We start from the raw sequence: 19,973 nt of genomic DNA, 5'->3' as shown, positions 1-19,973 counted from the left end.
TTGATTTGCAATGAGGAAACTGCCCAACAGGACAACATCTCATTTGGATATTGTGTTGGAAGCCTGAGTGCAGGGCGGGCTATGGGGTGGTGCGATCGGTGCCTCGTCACTAGTTGCTGACTTTGTGGGGGCACCCTATTTTCAAGTACAATAGGATTTTAGGAGCACTTGCTGTCATGGTCTTTGCCTCCAGGGATTTTCAGGCAACCATAATAATGTTAAGATAAGTCTGGTGATTAATCGACCTGCTGCAGAGAGCTCGTGTTTTGTCTAATGGAAGTTTGGACTCATCATAAAGTAGGGCAGGGCGTTAAAATGCCTGCTGCAAACCACGTGTACCATGCAGATCACAACGAGCATACAATGTAAATAGGTCAGTGTGTTACTGTTTCTTGGAGAGATACCCTTTTGTTACTTGCAGTTTATAAATGTCAATCCTAATATAGCACAGTGAGCTAATAACTATCAATTTAGAGTTGCATGCAAACTGCAAGGAATAGATTAGAGCTTTGTGATTTTTCCTCCAGTCTTTCATTATCCTAATGTTGCAAAAAAGGGTTCACTTGGGTAGAAATCAATTCTTATTAGTGAAGCCAACCCGAACCATGGTGTTACGTTTTAAATTCTGAGTTTGTGCTTCTCCAGACCAAGCACTATTAAACTATACTGTCTACCAGTATGGACGACCTGAGACTCCTACACCCTGTAGTCCTCTGACGTAACACTTCCTATACACTGATTGACACACTTATGATTCATTGTCTCTGTGTAATGTGTTTGTGCTGTAAAGTGCTTTGACACTTTACACTGGTATGAGTGGCGTTAGAAAACAAAAGAAATGCATTATAGAGAGAGTGGTTATGGAGACTTGGGTGCACTGTTAAAGGATGGTGGTGAGGGAATCCGTAGAGAAGAAGTTAATGGGGGAGGGGAGGGGGGGGGGCAAAAACCGGCCCTGCCAGGGTAGGAACAGGAGTGTTCCACAGCACGTCTGCATATTAACTCTGATATCTTACCTAGCCGTAAAAAAAAATTAAAGGCAGCAATTGTCCTTTTAATGGGCACAGCCTATTTTTATTTTAAAATATTTCCTGTTTAGTAAAGCAAATGTAAAAACCGTCTGCAAACCCTCACAGGGCCTCTATCCCTGGATTCGCAGGCAATCACAAATGGTTGCAAATTGTGACTTGCCTTATTAATATGTATTAATTCAGCAGGACGTTGTGTGATGCTCTGTGAATGGACAATTTGCACCAGTAGCACCAAAAGCATTGAATAACAACTTGTTTCCACACATATATGACTGCCTTGCTTTAGGATACTCTGTACTTACCACCTCATCCTTCTGCTGATCTTGTTGCTTTAGGAAGCCAATGATATCCACTGTGTCCTTCTCAATCTGGTACTGATGCTTGGCTAACTCCTCATTGTTCCTAGCCAGCCTGCGGGCAGCCTCCCGATACTCCACCCTGGAAAACTCGGTTACCTCCAGTCGGGCTTCCCAGAGAGCAGCATTAGCCTTTGCTCGCTCGACCTCTGACTCTTTATCCAGACGGGAAGCTCCTTTTCCCCCCTTCTTCTTTCTGCAAGAGAAAAAAAGGTACACGCTTCATTCAGACAATACACCCTATGGAAAAGATTAACAGATACACACTTTGTGGTCTAAGAGCTACCATAACAACTCAGTGGGAAAGAAAAAAATAGGGCCTGATTCACAAAGGTAACTTATACTTTTGAGTGTATTTACTACTTTTTTATTATTCCCAAAATCCGCACGTAAGCCCCTACTAAAACAAGCATTGGCAAATGCAATAAGTTCCACCTATGTGATTAATACTTTTTTTTAAAGTTTCTATTTGGTGAGCAGTTGTGCAATAGAAGATAAATAAACTCCGTAAAAGTGTTATGCCTTGTTTATTGAATAAGGAAAATATTGTGAAGTACCTGGTGGCAATATAAAGAGCTATAGAAAAGTGCAAAGCAAATACAAGGAGATGATGGACTGAGCGCTGAAACTTTTCAGACACAGATCTAGGTTGAATCCATTATCGTTCTTTAGCTCAATTCGCTACCCCAGTTCAGACACAGCTATATGCAAATCAGTCTTGACCCTGTGCCTCATGGGAACAGTCCAGCCCAAACTGCAAAACCATGTCTTCCCTGGACCGAAATCAAGCATCCTGGGACTGGTTTTGGGCTAACAGCAATCCATCATCGTTCTTTGGCTCACTTCGCCACCTCAGTTCAGACACAGCTATATGCCAATCAGTTCCCCAAAAATGTATTAAATAAAAAACATGTTACATAGCAGATCTGTAACGTGTTTTTTATGTAATATATTTTAATTTTTAATTTATGTTTTCTCACTGACTAAGGAAAAGTATACTGGAGTGCTTTACATGAGCCCTACTTACATTACACAGGAACACTTTCATCTTTAAAAACAGGCTTAAAGTAAAAAAAAAAACAATGATGCAGCCAATGCTTGCCATGTCATAGCTCTTTTTAAACAAAAATGTAAGCCATGTTGTACAGCTTCTGCTGTCTCTCCTGTATGAATGAAATGTTATTTAATTTCAAAGCTGTTGCTGTAAACATAGGCCTCTCGGAGCCCGAGGGAATTGAAATCCCCTCAGGCTCTGAGAGGCCTTTGTTTTTACAAATTAGAACATTCTGCCTTCCTGGGGTGGAATGTTCTCATAACCTTAGAGCCCTCCATATCGGGCTTTACCTACCATTTAAAGGTTGCTCCCTTGTTAAAGGCCCAGGAAGGCACTCTGGAGCGGGCCTTAAATAGCTGGTAGAGCCCGCTACGTCGGGATCTAAGGCTATATTGGAACATTGAAATGTTGAGCACTCCATTGAAGACAAAGACTTGCTGACCACTGGGCCGAATGATAAACAGCAGTGTACAGTAAGACATTGGGAGGATTTGGCTGTGGGAGACTGGCTGTTTCTTGGGACCACTGAATCCTGCTGTTGTATACTTCTGTTGGGGTGGCAGGCGCTGTGCAATTGTGGCATGGTGAGCAGTTCTAAATGCACCATGCAGGGAGAGGTGGATTGAAGGGGGAATTTTTCTTGTTGGTTGTTTTTTGTTTTGACACACTGTCGATTCACACTGGGGTTAGTTGCCTTCTAAGCCAACTCCAGCAAGCCCTGAGACTTAGGAAGGGAATGGGTGGGGACCTCATTGAAGATAATGTACTGGAATGTCAATGGGCTTGTGGACCTAATTAAGAGGGGAGTGGTACTGCAAAATCTTAAGCGCCACGCTCCTGACATAGTTCTGTTACAAGAGACACACATAATGGGCAACACATACCGAGCTCTTGACATATAGGGTTTCAAGATGGGGGCGCATGAATGCTATACACTGGGCTTGAGAAGAGTAGGGGTTTTAATGAAGCAGACAATCCCTTTTATGTTCCAACGCACATGGACAGGCTCACACTGGAGATATATGGCACTATCGGGCGATGGAAGGGGCAGACAATTAATATATGTTCAATATATGTGCTACCACGTCAGCATGCCTTCACATTCCCTTACCAGGGCGCACTGCTACTGCTAGTGCCACACGAATGCTGCTCATGGGGGGGTAACTTTAATTTAGCAGTCAACAAAGAGCGGGACTGATGGCCTCCAAGGCACATAGGGACGGCCCAAAATCCACTTTCAGAATTTTTAACCGCCCTTGGGATGCTCGATGTATAGCGAAAACACAACCCAGAGGGACTGCAATACACTTTTCACTTAGTCGCACATGGAAGCCTCTCCCGCATCGATTACCTTCTCAAACAACATCAACAGGTACATCATTACTCAGATGTTTGACATTTGGCAAAAGGGATCTCTGATCACTCCACAGTATGGGCGGTGTTCGCTTCGAGCTATGGGGACACTGAGGCGACCTGACCAATAAATCCCTGGTACCCAAAGCAACGAACTATACGAGAGGATCTCATTGGAAGCACAGAACACTACTTTAAGGAGAACTTGGCCTCGGTCGTCTCAGCACAAACTCTCTGGGAGGCATTTAAAATTGTGGTTAGAGGCCAGACAGTATCCCTTATTTCTGATTTCAAGGATAGGGAGCCAAACTTGATGAACTCAAAGGGGACATACTATCACATGAGCAACTCCTCACCACAGTGACAGGATTGGAAGTGCAACTCACTTTAGCTCTAAAACAAAGGGAATATAATGACCTAGTAGTGAAAGCCGATCGAACAATACACCGCGCCATGAGCCAGCGCTTCTATAAGGTAAGGAATTTTACAGGCAAGCTCCTGGCATGGCTAGACAAAAGAGATCAGTTCCAAAACTGGATCCTAGAGGTCAAGACAGGGGCTGGAGAACTAGTCAGGGAAAGAAGTCATATAGAAGAAGCATTCACAGATTACTACGCCCAACTGTAGACATGGCTGTAGACACGATAGTCGATGACGCCTGTACTTTTCTCCAAGACATATGCCTGCCGAGTCTGGCAGGGAAAGATCGGGTATTCTTGGAGGCAGCGCCTTGAGACCCTCTGGGTATGTAGTGCGCTATATAAATTCTGACTTGACTTGACTTGATATTACAGAAGAGGAACTGGGTGCAGCGGTGAGAGAGCTTCGCTCCGGAAAAGCCATGGTCACAAACTGGATCCCAATTGAACTGTAGAAAATGCTGGCAACTAAGCTAGACCCTCTTACTAAAGATGTATAAGGAGAGTAAACAGCTGGACTCTCTGCTGCAAGTTCGAATATTGTCTGGTTGTATACTCCACAGGAGTACCACACTTAATCTGAGGTGCCTCCACGGAGTATAGGGCAGAGTACCAACTTATGGGAGGAGCCCTGGTGCCGTCATTGGATGCCAAAATGGCATTTGACACAGTGGAATGGGGCTATATGCATTCAGTGCTGGCCAAATTGGGATTCTGCCCTCATTTCATGCAGAGGGTCTGCCTCCTATACTCTGGCCCGGTGTCAAAGGTTAAGGTCAACAGTGCGCACTCCTGAGGGTTCAGACTCCAGAGAAGTACCAGGCAGCCCTGTCCATGCTGATTTTTGCTCTGTCCCTGGAACTCTTGGTGGTAAGACTCCATTAGGATCGGTTAGTCAGAAGACTGCAATGGGGGGACAATAGGAAGGCAAAATATCACTAGATGCAGACGAAGTGCTGCTTCATGTGGCTGACTCAGAGTTAACACTGGCTAGATTAATGCAGATTATTACAAATTTCAGCAAGTGTTTGGGTTATGCTAACATCTGGCACAAATCTTTGGTGTCGCTGCTTAAAGGTCAAATCCCGCGGCGGCTACTGGACTGTGCAGTGACAGTGGCATAGATGGGCTTCCGTTACTTGGGAATATACATCACACCACACACTGAACTCCTTTTCAAGAGTAACCTGGTCACGTTACTGGATAGACTACGGCAGGATGTACGACATTATTGGTCTTTGCTGCTCTTGCTATTAGGGAGAGTGGCAGAGTGGCACTATTTAAAATGATGTCTGCACCACACTTTTTATATGCATTGCATAATACCCCAAACGAGGTCCCCAAATCTAATTTCAAAGCGATTGAGGGAGAGGCCCGATTACTGTTATGGGATGGAGGCCCGGCACGAATAGAGCTACCCAAGCTAACAAGAGGTTGATATGATGGAGGCATCGCTTTGACGGATATTCAAAAATACTTTTGAGAGGCACCATTGAGCACGATTAATAATTAGGCTTTCTTGCCATAGACAAGCTAGCATTCCGTATAGATTGGAATGTACCAAGACCGCAGGGATACCAGAGCATCCTATATGGTGATGGGAGGGTAGTGAATTGACCCGACCCCACCAGGACAATAGTGCAACTTTAGAAAATAGCCACAACATACCTTAGGTGGAGAAATACAGTTATACAGGCGACCCCGTTCTGAGATGCTGAGATTCTGAGTACACTGAGGAAGTGACCAGGGTTTGACAAATGGGACCTCATTGGAATCTCAACAGTGGGAGACGTACAGACACAGGGAACTGTCACCCTATGCCCAACTTTCAACGGAAATACCAACTAGCACCTTCTGAGACATGCAGGTATATGCAACTCCAGCATTCACTTACAGCTGTGCTAAAAAGGACTAACCTTGCAGAATCCTCTCCGCTGGAGGATAGACTATTGGGAGATCTGATATCCCAGAAGGCCACTGCACTGTGATATATAACAAGCATTGGCATAGCCAATAGGTCTCGGCTGTGGGACCTTATAAGTGTTTAGCCATGCAACAGTTGATGTTGTTGCACCAAGGATATTGTGCTGCATAACTAAATACTTATAAGGTCCCAAAGGCGAGACCTATTGGCTATGCCAATGCTTGTTCAGGATTGCCTGCGGATGAGTAAGATGTAGGTTGGGTAACTGGTGGACAAGCATCACTGTTATTGCTCCGCATGGTGGAGATGTGTTCACAATGGGTAAAGAGAAACGGTTCAGGGAAACAAAAACTAAAAAAAAAAATTCTGAACAATTAATGCATAGGAGTAGATGCTGATCACATGTCAGAGATGAGATGTCAAAAATAGTTTTCTGAAGTGTGTGGATAAACTGTTAGGTGGAGAATGGTGTGTGTAAAGATTCAAGACTGGTTACAGTGAAGTCACTCAGTGGTAAAACTGAAGTATTGGTCCATGAAAGATACCGGAGATGGAGCTGGACGTAATTTAAGGACCAGACAGGTATAGGTAGCACTCAGCAATGGTGAAATAAAGAAGGTGGTCAAAGTCTTCTTTCGTGGGGCATAAGTGACAAGTCTTTGAAATCTATGGTACTGTGTTTATAACTTATAGCCGGCCCAAATAAAAGTTTAGAAAAACATGGACATTATGGTTGTATTTTAAAACTAAGTAGAGCAAAGGAGTTGGTCTTCAATTCCAGCTACTGTTTTTTTTTAATACTAGAAATTGTGAAAGTGGTTATCATAATTTCGGGTGAGAGGTTTAAAAGAGAGAAAAACTAAACGAGTTCAGATAATGGTATGCAGCTTTTCTGGGGCTATCATTCATAATATACATATTCATTCTATCTTCAAACCAGCGGGTTTGTGGACAGTAGGATTTGGGTTATCAAGGAATGTATTTAGTTGCCTATGGACAATAGGCTGGCCATGTTAACTGATTGCAGAGATGACATAATTGTATATGTGGAGCTGCAGGACATTGTAAAACTTAACTCTGGAAATGTGGTCAAAGTCCAGTTTTTATTGGCAGTCTTACTGAGGCGGGGAGGGGTATGAGGCGAGGGGGTATGGTAAACGTCCACCAATGCCCCATCCTGGCATATGTTCAAATAAATCAGTATAAATCAAAAACCTCCCTGTATTCACACAGCATGAACAAGAATGCACTGAAGGGCCCAAAAGCAAGTACAGCGATAAGTCTTCTCGTTTGACCCCCATCATCCAGAACAATCTTCTGGCCCCAAGCTCAGATGGACACCACCTGCAAAGATCTTCCAAAACGTGCTTCTGTGTGTTGTGTTTCTCCAATCACTGACTTCCTTAAAAATCCCTTCAGGACTAGCCATGCAGTCTACAGAATAATCAAATTAAAACATAAAACTAAGACCTGAAAAACTGACAAAATTTAGTAATTGAAGATGATAGTGCCTTGACTTCAGAAAAAGGATTGAAACTGTGCCTGGCTATAAACCCAAAAGAGCATGAAGTGCAACGTACATAAACGCAGGCACAAACAGCCGTTTCAGGTTAAAAATCATGTTTCAGGACCTATCGCCAAAAAAAGCCTTTGTATTGGGCCACCATCAAAGCCTCTAAACTTGTATGCGTCATTACATCATTTGACACACCTGTGAGCTTTTACCCTATTGCCACTGAATTCAGCATGCCAACAGCTTAACCAGATCATCATAGGAAAAAGGCACCTTGTTTTCCTGTGCTGTAAAAGGGTACATAAACAGCTGTTGGCCAGAACATACAAAATGTCTGCAGTCTTTTCAGACTCCCCATGGGAAAGATGGATTGTCCTGCTTTTACAAAGTGCTTTTGTCATCAGAGGCTCACCGCAATACATGCACATGAAAAGAAACACATGACAAGTGCTACAATACACTTTCACTATGTGTAACCAGCAACTCGTTCACTCCAAACCCTACCTCACAGAAAAGAACTCCCTGAAGAGTGGAGCACTGGCTGAGTCTTACTCAATGGAAACAAAATGGTGCCTTTCTTACAGTAAATCAGAGTCGCCGCTTATTGAAACCAAACACTACCAGCTTCAATAAAATATTATTTTTCGTCTAACAAGGGGAAAATGACCATAAAAATATGTCAGTCGACAATGTTGGGACACTGATGAAGTAGGACATTCAGGAATCAGAATAGAAGCTAAGGACTACACCTTAATAGATAAAAGATCCGAAAAGTTCAGTAAAACAAACTGAAGAGTCATCTGGGTAATCACTTGGGAAACGAACAAACAACCCTGTATAGAGACAGTTTTTAGGTTCCACTTCTAGGATAACTCTCCTTTCTATTTGAAGTTATGTCTGTCTATGTTTCATCTGCGCCCATCACGGTCACATTAGGAAATACCACAAAGTAAAGCTTTTAAATCGTGCAGTTTCGAACAAACGCCCAGCGATTAACCAGTTCAGCACTGGCTTTAGAATGATGTTTCTTGAGACTGCTTTGTGGGGAGCATAGAGGGGTGAGCCTGGGCGGCACAGTTTAATATAGGGCTCCCAGGAACCAGCTCAAAGCGAAGTTTTTAAATCTAACTCACCTGAACATGCATTAAAGGCTGCGTCAGAACATGTCAAAACAAAACTCCCAAAACTAGATCTATCAAAGCACTCGGTTCATTCATGTCTTAAGGCCATAGCATCACAAAAGGTGTGAGCAGTGGGGGGGGGGGGGTTTGGGACAATCTCTGAACCACTTTAGGGATACATATTAATATACGCCAAGGTGAATTGTTAGCAAGTGAAATAACACCCCATCTCTAATTTGCTGCGTTTTTGATAGATCACTTTTTTTGACCTTGTGCAGCTTCCACCGATCACTTCACGTGATCCTTGGTGTCACGTGCTGTGCTCCAAAACCTGCTTTCCTGGTTGGTTTACACCCATTTAAGTAGATGATGTATGATAACACGCACTGCAAAAATGTTGCTGCGCTCTCATTAACAGAGGCTTGTTTGACCAATGGAGGAAACAAATACAAATCCGAAACTAGAGCCACAACTGAACACATCCATTGCAAGAGAAGGTGTTTAAAGACGAACTATTACACCGTACTCTTGGGCAGCAACTCATTTCCTGTGCATGGATGGACATGCGAGGAGGTACTGACTTCCTAAGCAGACAACTCCCTCGGCCAGATGCCACGCAGTGACGCCCTCACGCACGGCTGCAGGCCAAGGTGTTCACACCGGAGTACTACAAATCATTCGCTTACACACAATACTGTATCGCACACACGGAAACAACCATGTAGGAAAGCAAACACTCCAAAGGTCGAGTGTTTAAATGGCTATTCCACATCAGCAGTGGTCATTCCACGTGCGTGCGCTAAAAGAAAAAAAAAGGATGCAGGTGGTGCGTGTACGCGCGACGGCAAAAGTCAAAGCAGGCTGGCGAGTGGTGTTTGATGTACGTGCACCATGACGAGAGAGGAAAGCCAGATGGCGCCTCTGCTCGTCATTGTGCGTGTAACCGCATGCTCTATGCCAGCCAAAATGCCTTGTTAGGACTTTTGAAAGCCCACACACTAAATGTCTCGCCAGTACAGCACATGCGCTGGCTCAGGCGAGACCTAAAAAACTACTGAACCACACACCCAATGCCCTGCAACATTTAAAGGGTCAATGAGGTCGAGAGGTGGTTGGCCTTGAAGACGGAGAGTGGGAGGAGGCCCATGCAGCCCCCAGGCTGTGATCAAGCTTCCGAGTGTTCCAGTTAAGAATTCTCCATTGCTCCTACTAAGCTACTGAGCCACACACCTGCTGCCCTGCAACATTTAAAGGGTCAATGAGGTCGAGAGGTGGGTGGCCAGGCTGCGATCATGCTTCTGACTGTTCCAGTTAAGGATTTTCCATCGCTCCTACTAAGCTCGAACGACTATGGTAAAGATGGGGAGGACTGCTGGCGCACACTGTTTATGTGCCTGTGGGCAGACAGGTTCCTTCTTTCACATCCTGTGGGAATGCCTAGTAATACAGGAATCCCTGTCTGAAGTGGTGGAGTGCTTGGGGGAGGCAGGGGGAGGGAGCATAACTGTCTCCATTTAACGCTGTGTTCTTAATATATGGGGAGAGTCAGGGGTCGTCAGGGCTAAGTGGACATGGACGACATTGGGCCTGGAAATGGCAAAGAGAAATGTACCGAAGCCATGGGGGTGGTGGGCTGGCCCCAGACCTTGGGGCATGGAAGTGGGACATGAACTGGTGCATGTTAGCTGAAAAGGTGGTGTAGAGGATGTCACCGGAAGTGGGGGGAAATGTGGAATGGCTGGAACTCTTATAGGAGTCTGATCCAAGGAGACTTGGACCTAGCTGGGGAAGATGTGGAAAATCTGAGGGAAACTCTGAGAGAAACATACGAGTATTTATTTATTTTTATTTTGAAAGTTTTATATAGCGCGAACAGGATCTTTGCAGATATCAGAGCGCTTTACACGGCTGGGAATGCCAGCAAGAGAGTGGGGTTACACATAAGTAGTACAGCACATCAATAATACAAATATAACAGTTAAATGTGTGCATAGATAGTCAGTAGCATCAATAATACAGGTGGGATACATAGTCATAGAGTTCGAACAGCGAGTTAAATGTGTGCGTAGATAGTTAGTAGCGACAATAATTCAGGTGAAATACATAGTCATAGAGTTCGAACAGAATAATACAGGTCGGAGTAGGGTCTTTCCAAATCCACGCTAATAGGTCAAGTGTATTTGGCCATAAAAATAGCTTTTACTTCTTTCTTAAAAAGTGTGAAGGAGGAGATGAGTCTGGTTTCAGGAGGGAGTGAGTTCCAGATCCTGGGTGCCATTCCTGAGAAAGAGCGTTTATATGTTTTTCCCTTCCGGAATCTTCGAGGTTTTAGCAGAAGATTGTCTGTGCCTCTAGTGTTTCTAGAGCCGCCAGAGATTGACAGCTTCTGGGTGAGATATCCGGGAGAGCTCAGATGTAGAGCCTTGTGTGTCATGCAGGCGATTTTCAAATGTATTCTGGCTTCAAAAGGCAGCCAGTCCAGTGTTTTCAAATCAGGGGTGATGTGCGAGTGTTTTTTTGATCCAGTGATGAGTCTGGCTGCAGCGTTTAGAGAGGCTCTTAGTGGTGCAGTGCTGGTTAACGGGAGACCGCAGAGGGCGGTGCTGCCGTATTCAATTTGTGGGATTACTAGAGCTTGTACTGCAGTTTGGAAGTCTTTGGCTGGTAGGAAGGGTTTAAGTTTCCTCAGTGTATTGATTTGGAAGTTCGCTCCCTTAGTAGCCTTGCTGATATGATGCTGCATGTTAAGGTTGGAGTCGAGGGTTATGCCTAAAGATTTCGCTGAGTCCACTATGATGGGTTGGACATTGAGTGCCGTTAACTGTTTAAGCCAGGTTTGCGTGATGGGGATCTTCGCGGGAGGTGTGATCAGCAGGAATTCTGTTTTCAGAGCATTGAGTTTGAGGTGATTATCAGCAAGCCAGGATTGTGTGCTTCTAATCGTAGAGTTCAGTAGTAAAATGTCGTTGGGGGATTGTAATTTGAGATATAGTTGGGTGTCATCTGCGTACATGTGAAAAAGTACATTGGATGCTTGAAGCAAGGTGGTGAGAGGTTCCATAACTAGGTTGAACAGGGTTGGTGATAGGGAAGATCCTTGGGGGACGCCTAATGACACAGGTATTGGAGAGGACATCAGGTTGTTACTCTTGAATTTCTGCGACCTGTTGTGTAAAAAGGAGGTGAACCACTTGAGAACAGTCCCAGAAAGACCCATTCTTGTGCTCAGAAGATCGAGTAACTTCTCATGTTTGACGGTGTCGAATGCCGAAGAGAGATCAAGCAGGATGAGGAGGCAGGTATCACCTTGATCTAGGATTTGAAGGGCGTCGTCAATTATGTGAGTCATAGCAGTTTCAGTGCTGTGTCCTGCTCGGAAGCCTGATTGATGCGGGTTGAGGAGATCAAACAGGTCGATATGTTTAGTCAGTTGTAGTTGAACGCATTTTTCCAATAATTTGGCGAGAGTGGGAATATTGGTAATGGGACGGTAGTTGTTTAGGTCGGATGGGTCGGCAGTAGGTTTCTTTAGCAAAGGTGTGACTTGTCCAACTTTGAGGGAGTCAGGGAAACGAAGGTGGAATCGGTGGGGCTTGGACCGATTCTTGAAGGTATTCTGAGATGTAAGACAGTGCTACGGTTAAAGGTTGCTGATGAATGTCAACATTCAATAAAAAGATATGTTAAAAAAAAGCAGCATCAATGGACCTTTAATGCCATGTGGTTATAACAGCAGGGGTATATTTGAATGTGTTTATATTTTAGACATGTAAGGAACCAGGTAAAACTTTTTTAAAACCCTATTCGTAAATGGAAGCAACTTTTCTTTGGGTGCCCAGGCCTGTTTTCTGTCCCAGTGTGACCCTGTCTAGAGCAGGGCTTTAACAGGCTGCAGGCCCTGCAGACTGATGACCCAGCCATGTAATGTGAGCTGAGAGTGGGAACAGAGTTACCAGAGTCTCGAGTGAGCACTGGGTATGATGCCTTGGCTCATGTTCCACGCAGTGGTCTCAAGGGCTCTTGGCTCTGCTGTGTCAATGACAGCAATGTCTCCTCTCAAACACTGAATCATGACCCCAGGCGCTGTACCACAGGCTATAGGGAGCCTCTGATTCTCACAAGATCCCATAAAAAGCAGCACTGCATGCAAGTATGTGTTAATGCGTAAGTGAGTGGATGTGTTTACTCAAGTGTGCATATGTGTGACTGCATGACCGTGAGCGAGCACGTGAAAATATCTGTACATGTGTAGGCATGTGAAAGCGTGTGTGTGCTGGTGTGTGCGTCAATGTGCGCATGTGGATCAAAGTAATTTGAGTTGGTGGCTTCCGTGTGGAACTACATCCATCTGGATATGTGTCCGTTCATGTGCCACAGTCCATGTAAAGATGTAAGTGGGGCTGTTTCAATCTGCAGTTCGAGGGTGTATGTGTGAGTAAATATGTCTGTGTGCAGACCTCTCAATCACTCTCGTTTTCAGATCGTGTCATGCTCCCTACAGATGTACCATAACCCTGGCCTGAGAAGTGGGCCCTTCTAGCAAGCGCCTACAGAAGAGTCAATAAAGAAATTTTTTTAAACCCTCATAAGTTTGCAAGCTTTTCTCAGTGTTTACGTTTTGTGCTACAGTCAATCTGGCTCCTTCTCTCCACACCACACAGTCGGATCACATCTTTTCCTGTTATGTTATGTTATCAGTCATTTTTAACATGCACAGATACTCTGAAGTGTCCCGGCGTGATAAGACTGTGCAGGGGTAAGCAGAAGTGGAGAAAGCAGCTCATAGACTTAATCAAAAAGTAGGGTTTTCAGTTGCTTCCTGAACGTCCTAATATCGTGGTTGTTCCTGAGCTCAAAGGGCATGCTGTCCCAGGCCCCGGCCGTCCTTACAGAGAGGGAGCTCCCTCCCATTCTGTTAAGGCGGTATTGTGGGATGGCGGCAAAGCATTGTCCCGCAGAGCGGAGATGCCTAGAAGGCGCATATAAATTAAAACGTCTCCTGAGGTATGGGGGTCTGGACTTGTAGAGGGCACCATGGGTGATGATTAGTGCCTTAAACAAAATGCGCTGGTCAACAGGTAACCAATGCAAGTCGCGCAGAGACTGCTTGATTCTGAAGCTTCGCGGAATACCTAGTAAGATTCTAGCTGCCGCGTTCTGAATAGTCTGCAGCTTTTTCATCTGGGAACATGGAAGGCCAATATAGAGAGAATTGGCATAATCAAGCTGCGACAGGATGAGAGTGCGGGTCACCATTTCTTTAGCCGCTTTTGGCAGGAGCGGCAGAAATTTCTTGAGGCATTTCAGTGTGCCAAAGCACACTCCTCCCAACTTATTAATCTGAGTTCGGAATCTGAGGTCCTCGCTGAACCATACCCCCAGGTTTTAGCTGGATTACCCATGGTTTTTGGCATGGGGAAGGCCTCGGGCCACAGGTCATCCCGAAAATTCGGGGAAAAAGTCCCGTAGAGGAGGACCTCAGACTTCTCCTCGTTACATTTAAGTTGGGCCCACGCCAACCAATTAAAAACTTCAGGCAGTTTCTGGCTGATTCCACAGATGCCTATCTTTTTTCCAGGTAAAAGGCAGCTGGGTGTCATCAGCGTAAGCTACAATTTTGGCACCCAGCCCCTCCGCCAAATATATCAGTGGAGTCACATAAACATTAAATAGTAGAGGGCTCAGTGTTGAGCCCTGAGGGGTGCCTGTAGAGATACTTCTTGGTGTGGACGAAAAAGGTGGTACCCACACTTGTTGTGATCTGTTGGCCAAAAAGGATTCGATCCAGTCCTACACCTGGCCTGAAGCTCCTACATTAGACAGACGAGCTAATAGCTGATGGTGTGGAACCGTATCAAATGCGGCAGAGAGGTCCAGTAAAACCAGGGCCACTCTGCCATCAGAATCACAGCAATCCTTATTAGCCTCTGTTATCTTGGCCAAACCAGTCTCTGTGCTGTGTGAGGCTCTAAAACCGGACTGAGCTGGGTGAAGAGCGCCAGACGTTTCGATGAACGCAGACAGCTGTTTAAAGACTGCCTACTCACAAACCTTCGCCACAGCCGGTAGGAGTGAGATAGGTCGATAGCTAGCCGGGATGTCTGGGTTCAGTGAGGTTTTTTTTAACAGGAGTAGTAGCTTAGCCTGTTTCCATTCCTCAGGCACCGTGGGGGACTGCAGGAATAGGTTGATAATATTATTAACTTCGGGGTTGACTACCGCCGCCACTGCTGCCAGCTGCCTGGCAAGACAGGGGTCTGCCGGGGATCCTGATTTAAGTGCTTTAAGAGTAGCCAGGGTATCAGCCAACGGAATGGGCAAAAATGCTGTCAGAGTGGTGTAAGTATCATCAGGCTCGCAGGCATCTGGGACGAATGTTCTGCCCGGCCCAAGCGAGCAGGCCCCAAGCTATCCTGAATTGCTTGTATTTTATCGATAAAAAAGTCAGAGAGTTGCTCGCACCAGGAATTGGAGGCAGGGGCAGCCTTGAGTTCTGCAACCGGCTTCAAAAAGCTCTGGACAATCGAAAAGATTGTCACATTAGTCCACATCAGACCCTCATAAATACCCAACACCAAGTAATGCGCCGAGTTACCTTGGGACACACTGGTGTCCCAGTCACACTGGTGATGTAACCTTGACATACATTGCCCATTGGGTCCTTTGATGGGGACCTTGGATACTACCATGTCATTGTCTCACACACACAGACACACACACTATAAAACACATACCAATCCATACACAGACGAACCCCCCATACACACATCAGCCTTAAATATATCCACACCCTGAAAGTAGCTTGATGCAGAGAATAAAAGACCACCAATGCAAAGGTAGAGTTTAAAACCAGCCACAATTTGACTTATGCTTCCTAAACAATCTGAAAGTAATTACTGAGTGACAAAGACATAGATGCGTTACAATTCAACCTTGCTTTAAAGAGATAGAAGGTCACTGATAAGCACCCCCACTAATGAAGAGTAAAGGGTCACCTATTAGAATATCATGAAATATCCACCTGATCAAAGCGAGGCTAGGCCGCCGCAGGACAAACAGTAACAGGTGGCCCAGTGCACCTCAACTGCAAAACCACCAAATGTATTCACACCCCAGATTACCCTAAATAATTTGTATTCACACCCCAAATTACCTTAACGGTAAGACCAGGCTCTGCCCATGCCTAGCACAGTTGGTGGTGCCAGGTGAATAAGCGGATGCAGCATCTTTGGTCACATTAGGTGTTCTGGTCACACCAGTTCATGTGACTCGACTTTACACGAGACAGCTATTCCTCCTGCTTACACATGTCCTTAATTCTTCCAGTCTGAATTATTATACTTTCCCGATGGTTAAATAGCCACACCCCACAGCAGCAACAATTGTACATTTTGCGTCGGTCCCAGAATTATATCAATTATACACATTTCAAATGCACTCTAGCTGCAGTTAAGAATGCTATTGCATGTGCTGTCACCACCTCCAGTATTCACTTACTTCCTGCAGCCCCATAATAGGTGTTTATAAATGGTTATGGTTTGAGGATACCGTTGGCATCTGTGAGATCTGTTTTGGTCCATTTAATGTATGTGCTCCCACCATTTAGGGTTGTAGTATGATGGGAAAAGCAAGATGCAGGCTTTAGGGGAAGTGTTGTGGAGTGCACACTGAAGGACTAAGCTTCTCCTCTCTAATGAAAGGAATAGTAATAGCGCGCCTCTGCCCAGACATATGAAGTCCTTCTAAAACAGAAACAAAGAGTCCCATATGGCCAAAAAAGAAGAAAAATACTTCAAAAGTTGGAAGGAAAGTGTCCCATCTGATTTGATTTAATTTGACTTCATGAAGGGATCATATAAAACAACCTTTCGGTCCTGACGAAAGCCATCAACCCATAGGGGGCAAAGCTGGCTGAAACACATTGACCTGGTTGTTCCAGAGCTAGATCTGAGACACACCTAATACCTCTCTTTTCACGTCCCACATTTTTTAATCATACCCCTACCTTTGATCTTCTTAATAAAAAAGGACCTTTCTAAAAGTATAAGGTGTTTTTAAACTTTTTTCCTCACATGGTGGATCTCACATGGTCTCAGATTGAAAAGACAATCGCTCCTTGTGGAGGAAAAAGTCCAATTTGAGGGTTCAAAAGGGGCACCAGAAATCAGGACTAGTTGATACTCGCATAACTTTTTAGTGCTGAAAAAAGATAGAGGCCTTCGCCCCACGTTAGATCTCTGCTCTCTGACCTTCTTTCAGAACTTCTTCTTGTGGAAGGGCAAGTTTAAAATGCTTACTATGGCCCATGTTCTGTCTGCTCTGGATCCATGAGACTGGATGGTGACTCTCATGATGCAGGACGTATACTTCAACATCTCCGTCCTGCAGTTCTACAGACGCTACATCAATTTCAGCTAGGCCAAGATCCCTTACAGTTTCCATGCTCTCTTTTGGCCTGACCAGTACACCTCAGGTGTTACAGAGGTGACAGTGGTGGTCACAGCTTTTCTGCGGAGGATAGGTATAACATTCTTCTAATTCCTTAACAACTGGCTGTTGAAGGCATGCTCTCATCAAATGGTTGTAAACCACTTCCAGATGATGGCCAACCTGATAACATTGTTCAGGTTCTACATCATTGTGCCAAAGTCACACCTGACTCCCCTTCATCAGAGCCTTCTTGGATGTGGTGATTTTTTGAGCTATTCTTCTGCCTCAAGAAGTCCAGGATGTTCGAGGTATGATCCTGATATTTCAGCCTTGATCTGGGTCTCAGTGAGAGCCGCTCTGAGGATTCTGGGCTCCTTTGTCCTCTGCATGCTGCTTGTGGACTATGCCAGGTAGCAATTGCAAGCTCTGTAATGGGATCTGAAGTCTCAGTGGGTTCAGCACCAATGCAACGTGCCAGACTCCATCCAAGTGTCAAAGGAGACTGCAAAAAATCTGCAGTGGTGGCTGCTTAATCGCAATTGAACTGGCGGCATACCCCTCTCTATAACCAACTCAGAGCTAACAGTTGTGATGGATGCATCATTGCTGGGTTTGGAGGGTCATGTGGGAGACGTGGAGATAAGAGTACTGTGGTCTCTGGCGGCAGTTCATCTCCACATCAACGTTTTGGAGTTGCAAGCAACTCGCTTGGCAGCTAACGGAGTTCCTCCCATCCAACACGGCCGCCATGTGGTATTGCAACATGCAGGATGGAGTGGGTCATGAGTCTTGTGCCAGAAGGCTCTGGGCCGCTGGAAGCGGCTGAACACTGAGGGCATCTCAATGGACATAATTTAGGTGTGACCCCTAGCACTGCACTTGTGCCCCTTGGCCTCAGAGGCAGTAAGGGCAGTGTCAGAAATAGAAGTTAAACAAGGCTCTAACAAGCCTTGTTTACTTCATGTGCCCTCAGCTACATCATGCACGTGTGTGTCTCCTGCACCCCCTGAACATGTGAAGGGAGCACTAAATACAGGCGAATGAGAGGGGACGGGAGTAGTGTAGAGGGAGAAATAACGAAAGGAAGAGCAGGAAGACAGAGACCGGTAAGTGTGAGAGAGAAACAGAGAGAGGGGTTATAGAGACACGGAGATGTGACAGGTGTGGCAGAGAGTGAGACAGGTGAGAGTGATAAGTTCAATTGATAGATAACAGAGACAGCCAGGAGGCAGAGAGCGGAGTGGACAGGTGAGAGGGGATGGCTGTATGAGAGGTGTGATAGACAGAGAAAAGACAGCAAAGACAGGTGTGAGAAAAAGTGAAAGAGACAGCTGGTGATAGACAACTGAGAGGAAAAGGGAAGCAGAGAGAGAAAAGGGTGATAAGACAGAGAGGTTAGAAAAACAGACATGCAGGAAGATACAGAGAAGATATTGAGACAGGTGAGAAAGAAATAGACATGGGAGTAAAAGGTGCAAAATAGAACAGGTGACAAAAGTCAGGTCAGGGAGGAGAAGATGTGAGATATAAGGAGAGCATTGAGAAGGACAGTTTAGACAGAGGAGAAGACTGGAGAGGTGAGAAAGAGACAACAGTGGGAAAGAGATATACTAAAGACTGATATTTGAGAAATGGACAGCTATCTGGATTATGAATACCAGTCAAAGGTAATTTGCTATTACTTCCTGCAATGTCACTGGTGTCAAACACGTGTTGCCACCTCGGCTACCCCTGGTATTTTGGTGAAAAGTCATCCATGGACATCTAAAAAACTATAATCAAGCGAGAAAGGGAGGAAAAATTAGGACTAGTTCACTTCCCCTGGTTCTTAATTAATATCAATGAGAACTAGCTAAAGGGTAGGAGCTAGATGTTCATGTCTGGGAGGAAAACAAATTGTTTTTTTATGAAGACCCTCACCCACCAACCTAGTTGGTGGCATGCTTCATCATCGGGTCCCACCCAATGTGCTGACTGCACCTCGGGTGTGCTTCAACACCTGTCTACAGCGTGGCGTTTTTTTGTGCAGTGAAGTGAATGGGTGTAGATTAAAAACTGTCCAATGGGTCCCGAGCAGTTGGGGAAATGTAATTGAGGGCCCTTGGCAGTATTAAAACAAAACGGAGGATATATGTATAGGTTAGGTTATGTCTCCTATATCCTATGAGGTCTACATGTTTCAGCCAGATTAAAAGGTGTGCTAGCTTTCTTCAGGACCTATGTGTGTGGTGAAATAGTGGTGGTCAAGTGTAGCTTGTTGGACCAATATGAGTTGCACCCGCTAAGGTGCATTTATTAAGAGGGGAGGTTTTCCTCAGGTTGCTCAAGTCACTGAGATTATAAGCGCGAGCACCATGAATCCCGTAAGGGGGCCGGACCTGTAGTCACACATTCATCAAGATCTCTGGCCCACACTCCATACCTACTACGGCCTGCTACCGGGATTCCGTCGATGAAATCCATGTACATCTCCCTGGTTGCTCAACACCTGGCAGGATCTTTAAATGCCAGGATGAACAAACGTAGCTGCTGTTGCTGTAATGCTATACGTATTTATTTGCATTGTGAGATTGTGGTGACCTTTAACTTTTAATTGACTTCATTTTGAATGTACACCATCATTTTTGTGCTCTTGCATGATTTCATTTTGTGCATTCTTGCAGCTTCAGAGTGGGATGCAGTGGTGGCCGGTGAACTTTGAAAGTGGTGAGGCAAAAATATATCACTGTATATTATCAAAGAAGTGTGCAAAGGGAGCAAGCCTGACTCCCA

The 19,973-nt window shown here is 45.1% G+C and overlaps 1 protein-coding gene across 1 annotated transcript in view; it reads right to left on the bottom strand.

The window, feature by feature from the left end:
• Window positions 1-19,973, bottom strand: part of BBOF1 (basal body orientation factor 1) — a 121,999-nt gene that overhangs the window by 76,843 nt on the left and 25,183 nt on the right. The window contains exon 2 of the mRNA XM_086937474.1: window positions 1,334-1,583. Coding sequence (XP_086793600.1) covers window positions 1,334-1,583 — 250 coding nt within the window. The remainder of the gene's footprint in view (window positions 1-1,333; window positions 1,584-19,973) is intronic.

Source organism: Lissotriton vulgaris, chromosome 9 (assembly GCF_964263255.1).
Source record: "Lissotriton vulgaris chromosome 9, aLisVul1.2, whole genome shotgun sequence".
Taxonomy (NCBI): Eukaryota; Metazoa; Chordata; class Amphibia; order Caudata; family Salamandridae; genus Lissotriton; species Lissotriton vulgaris.
This window is presented reverse-complemented; position numbering and strand designations above follow the sequence as displayed.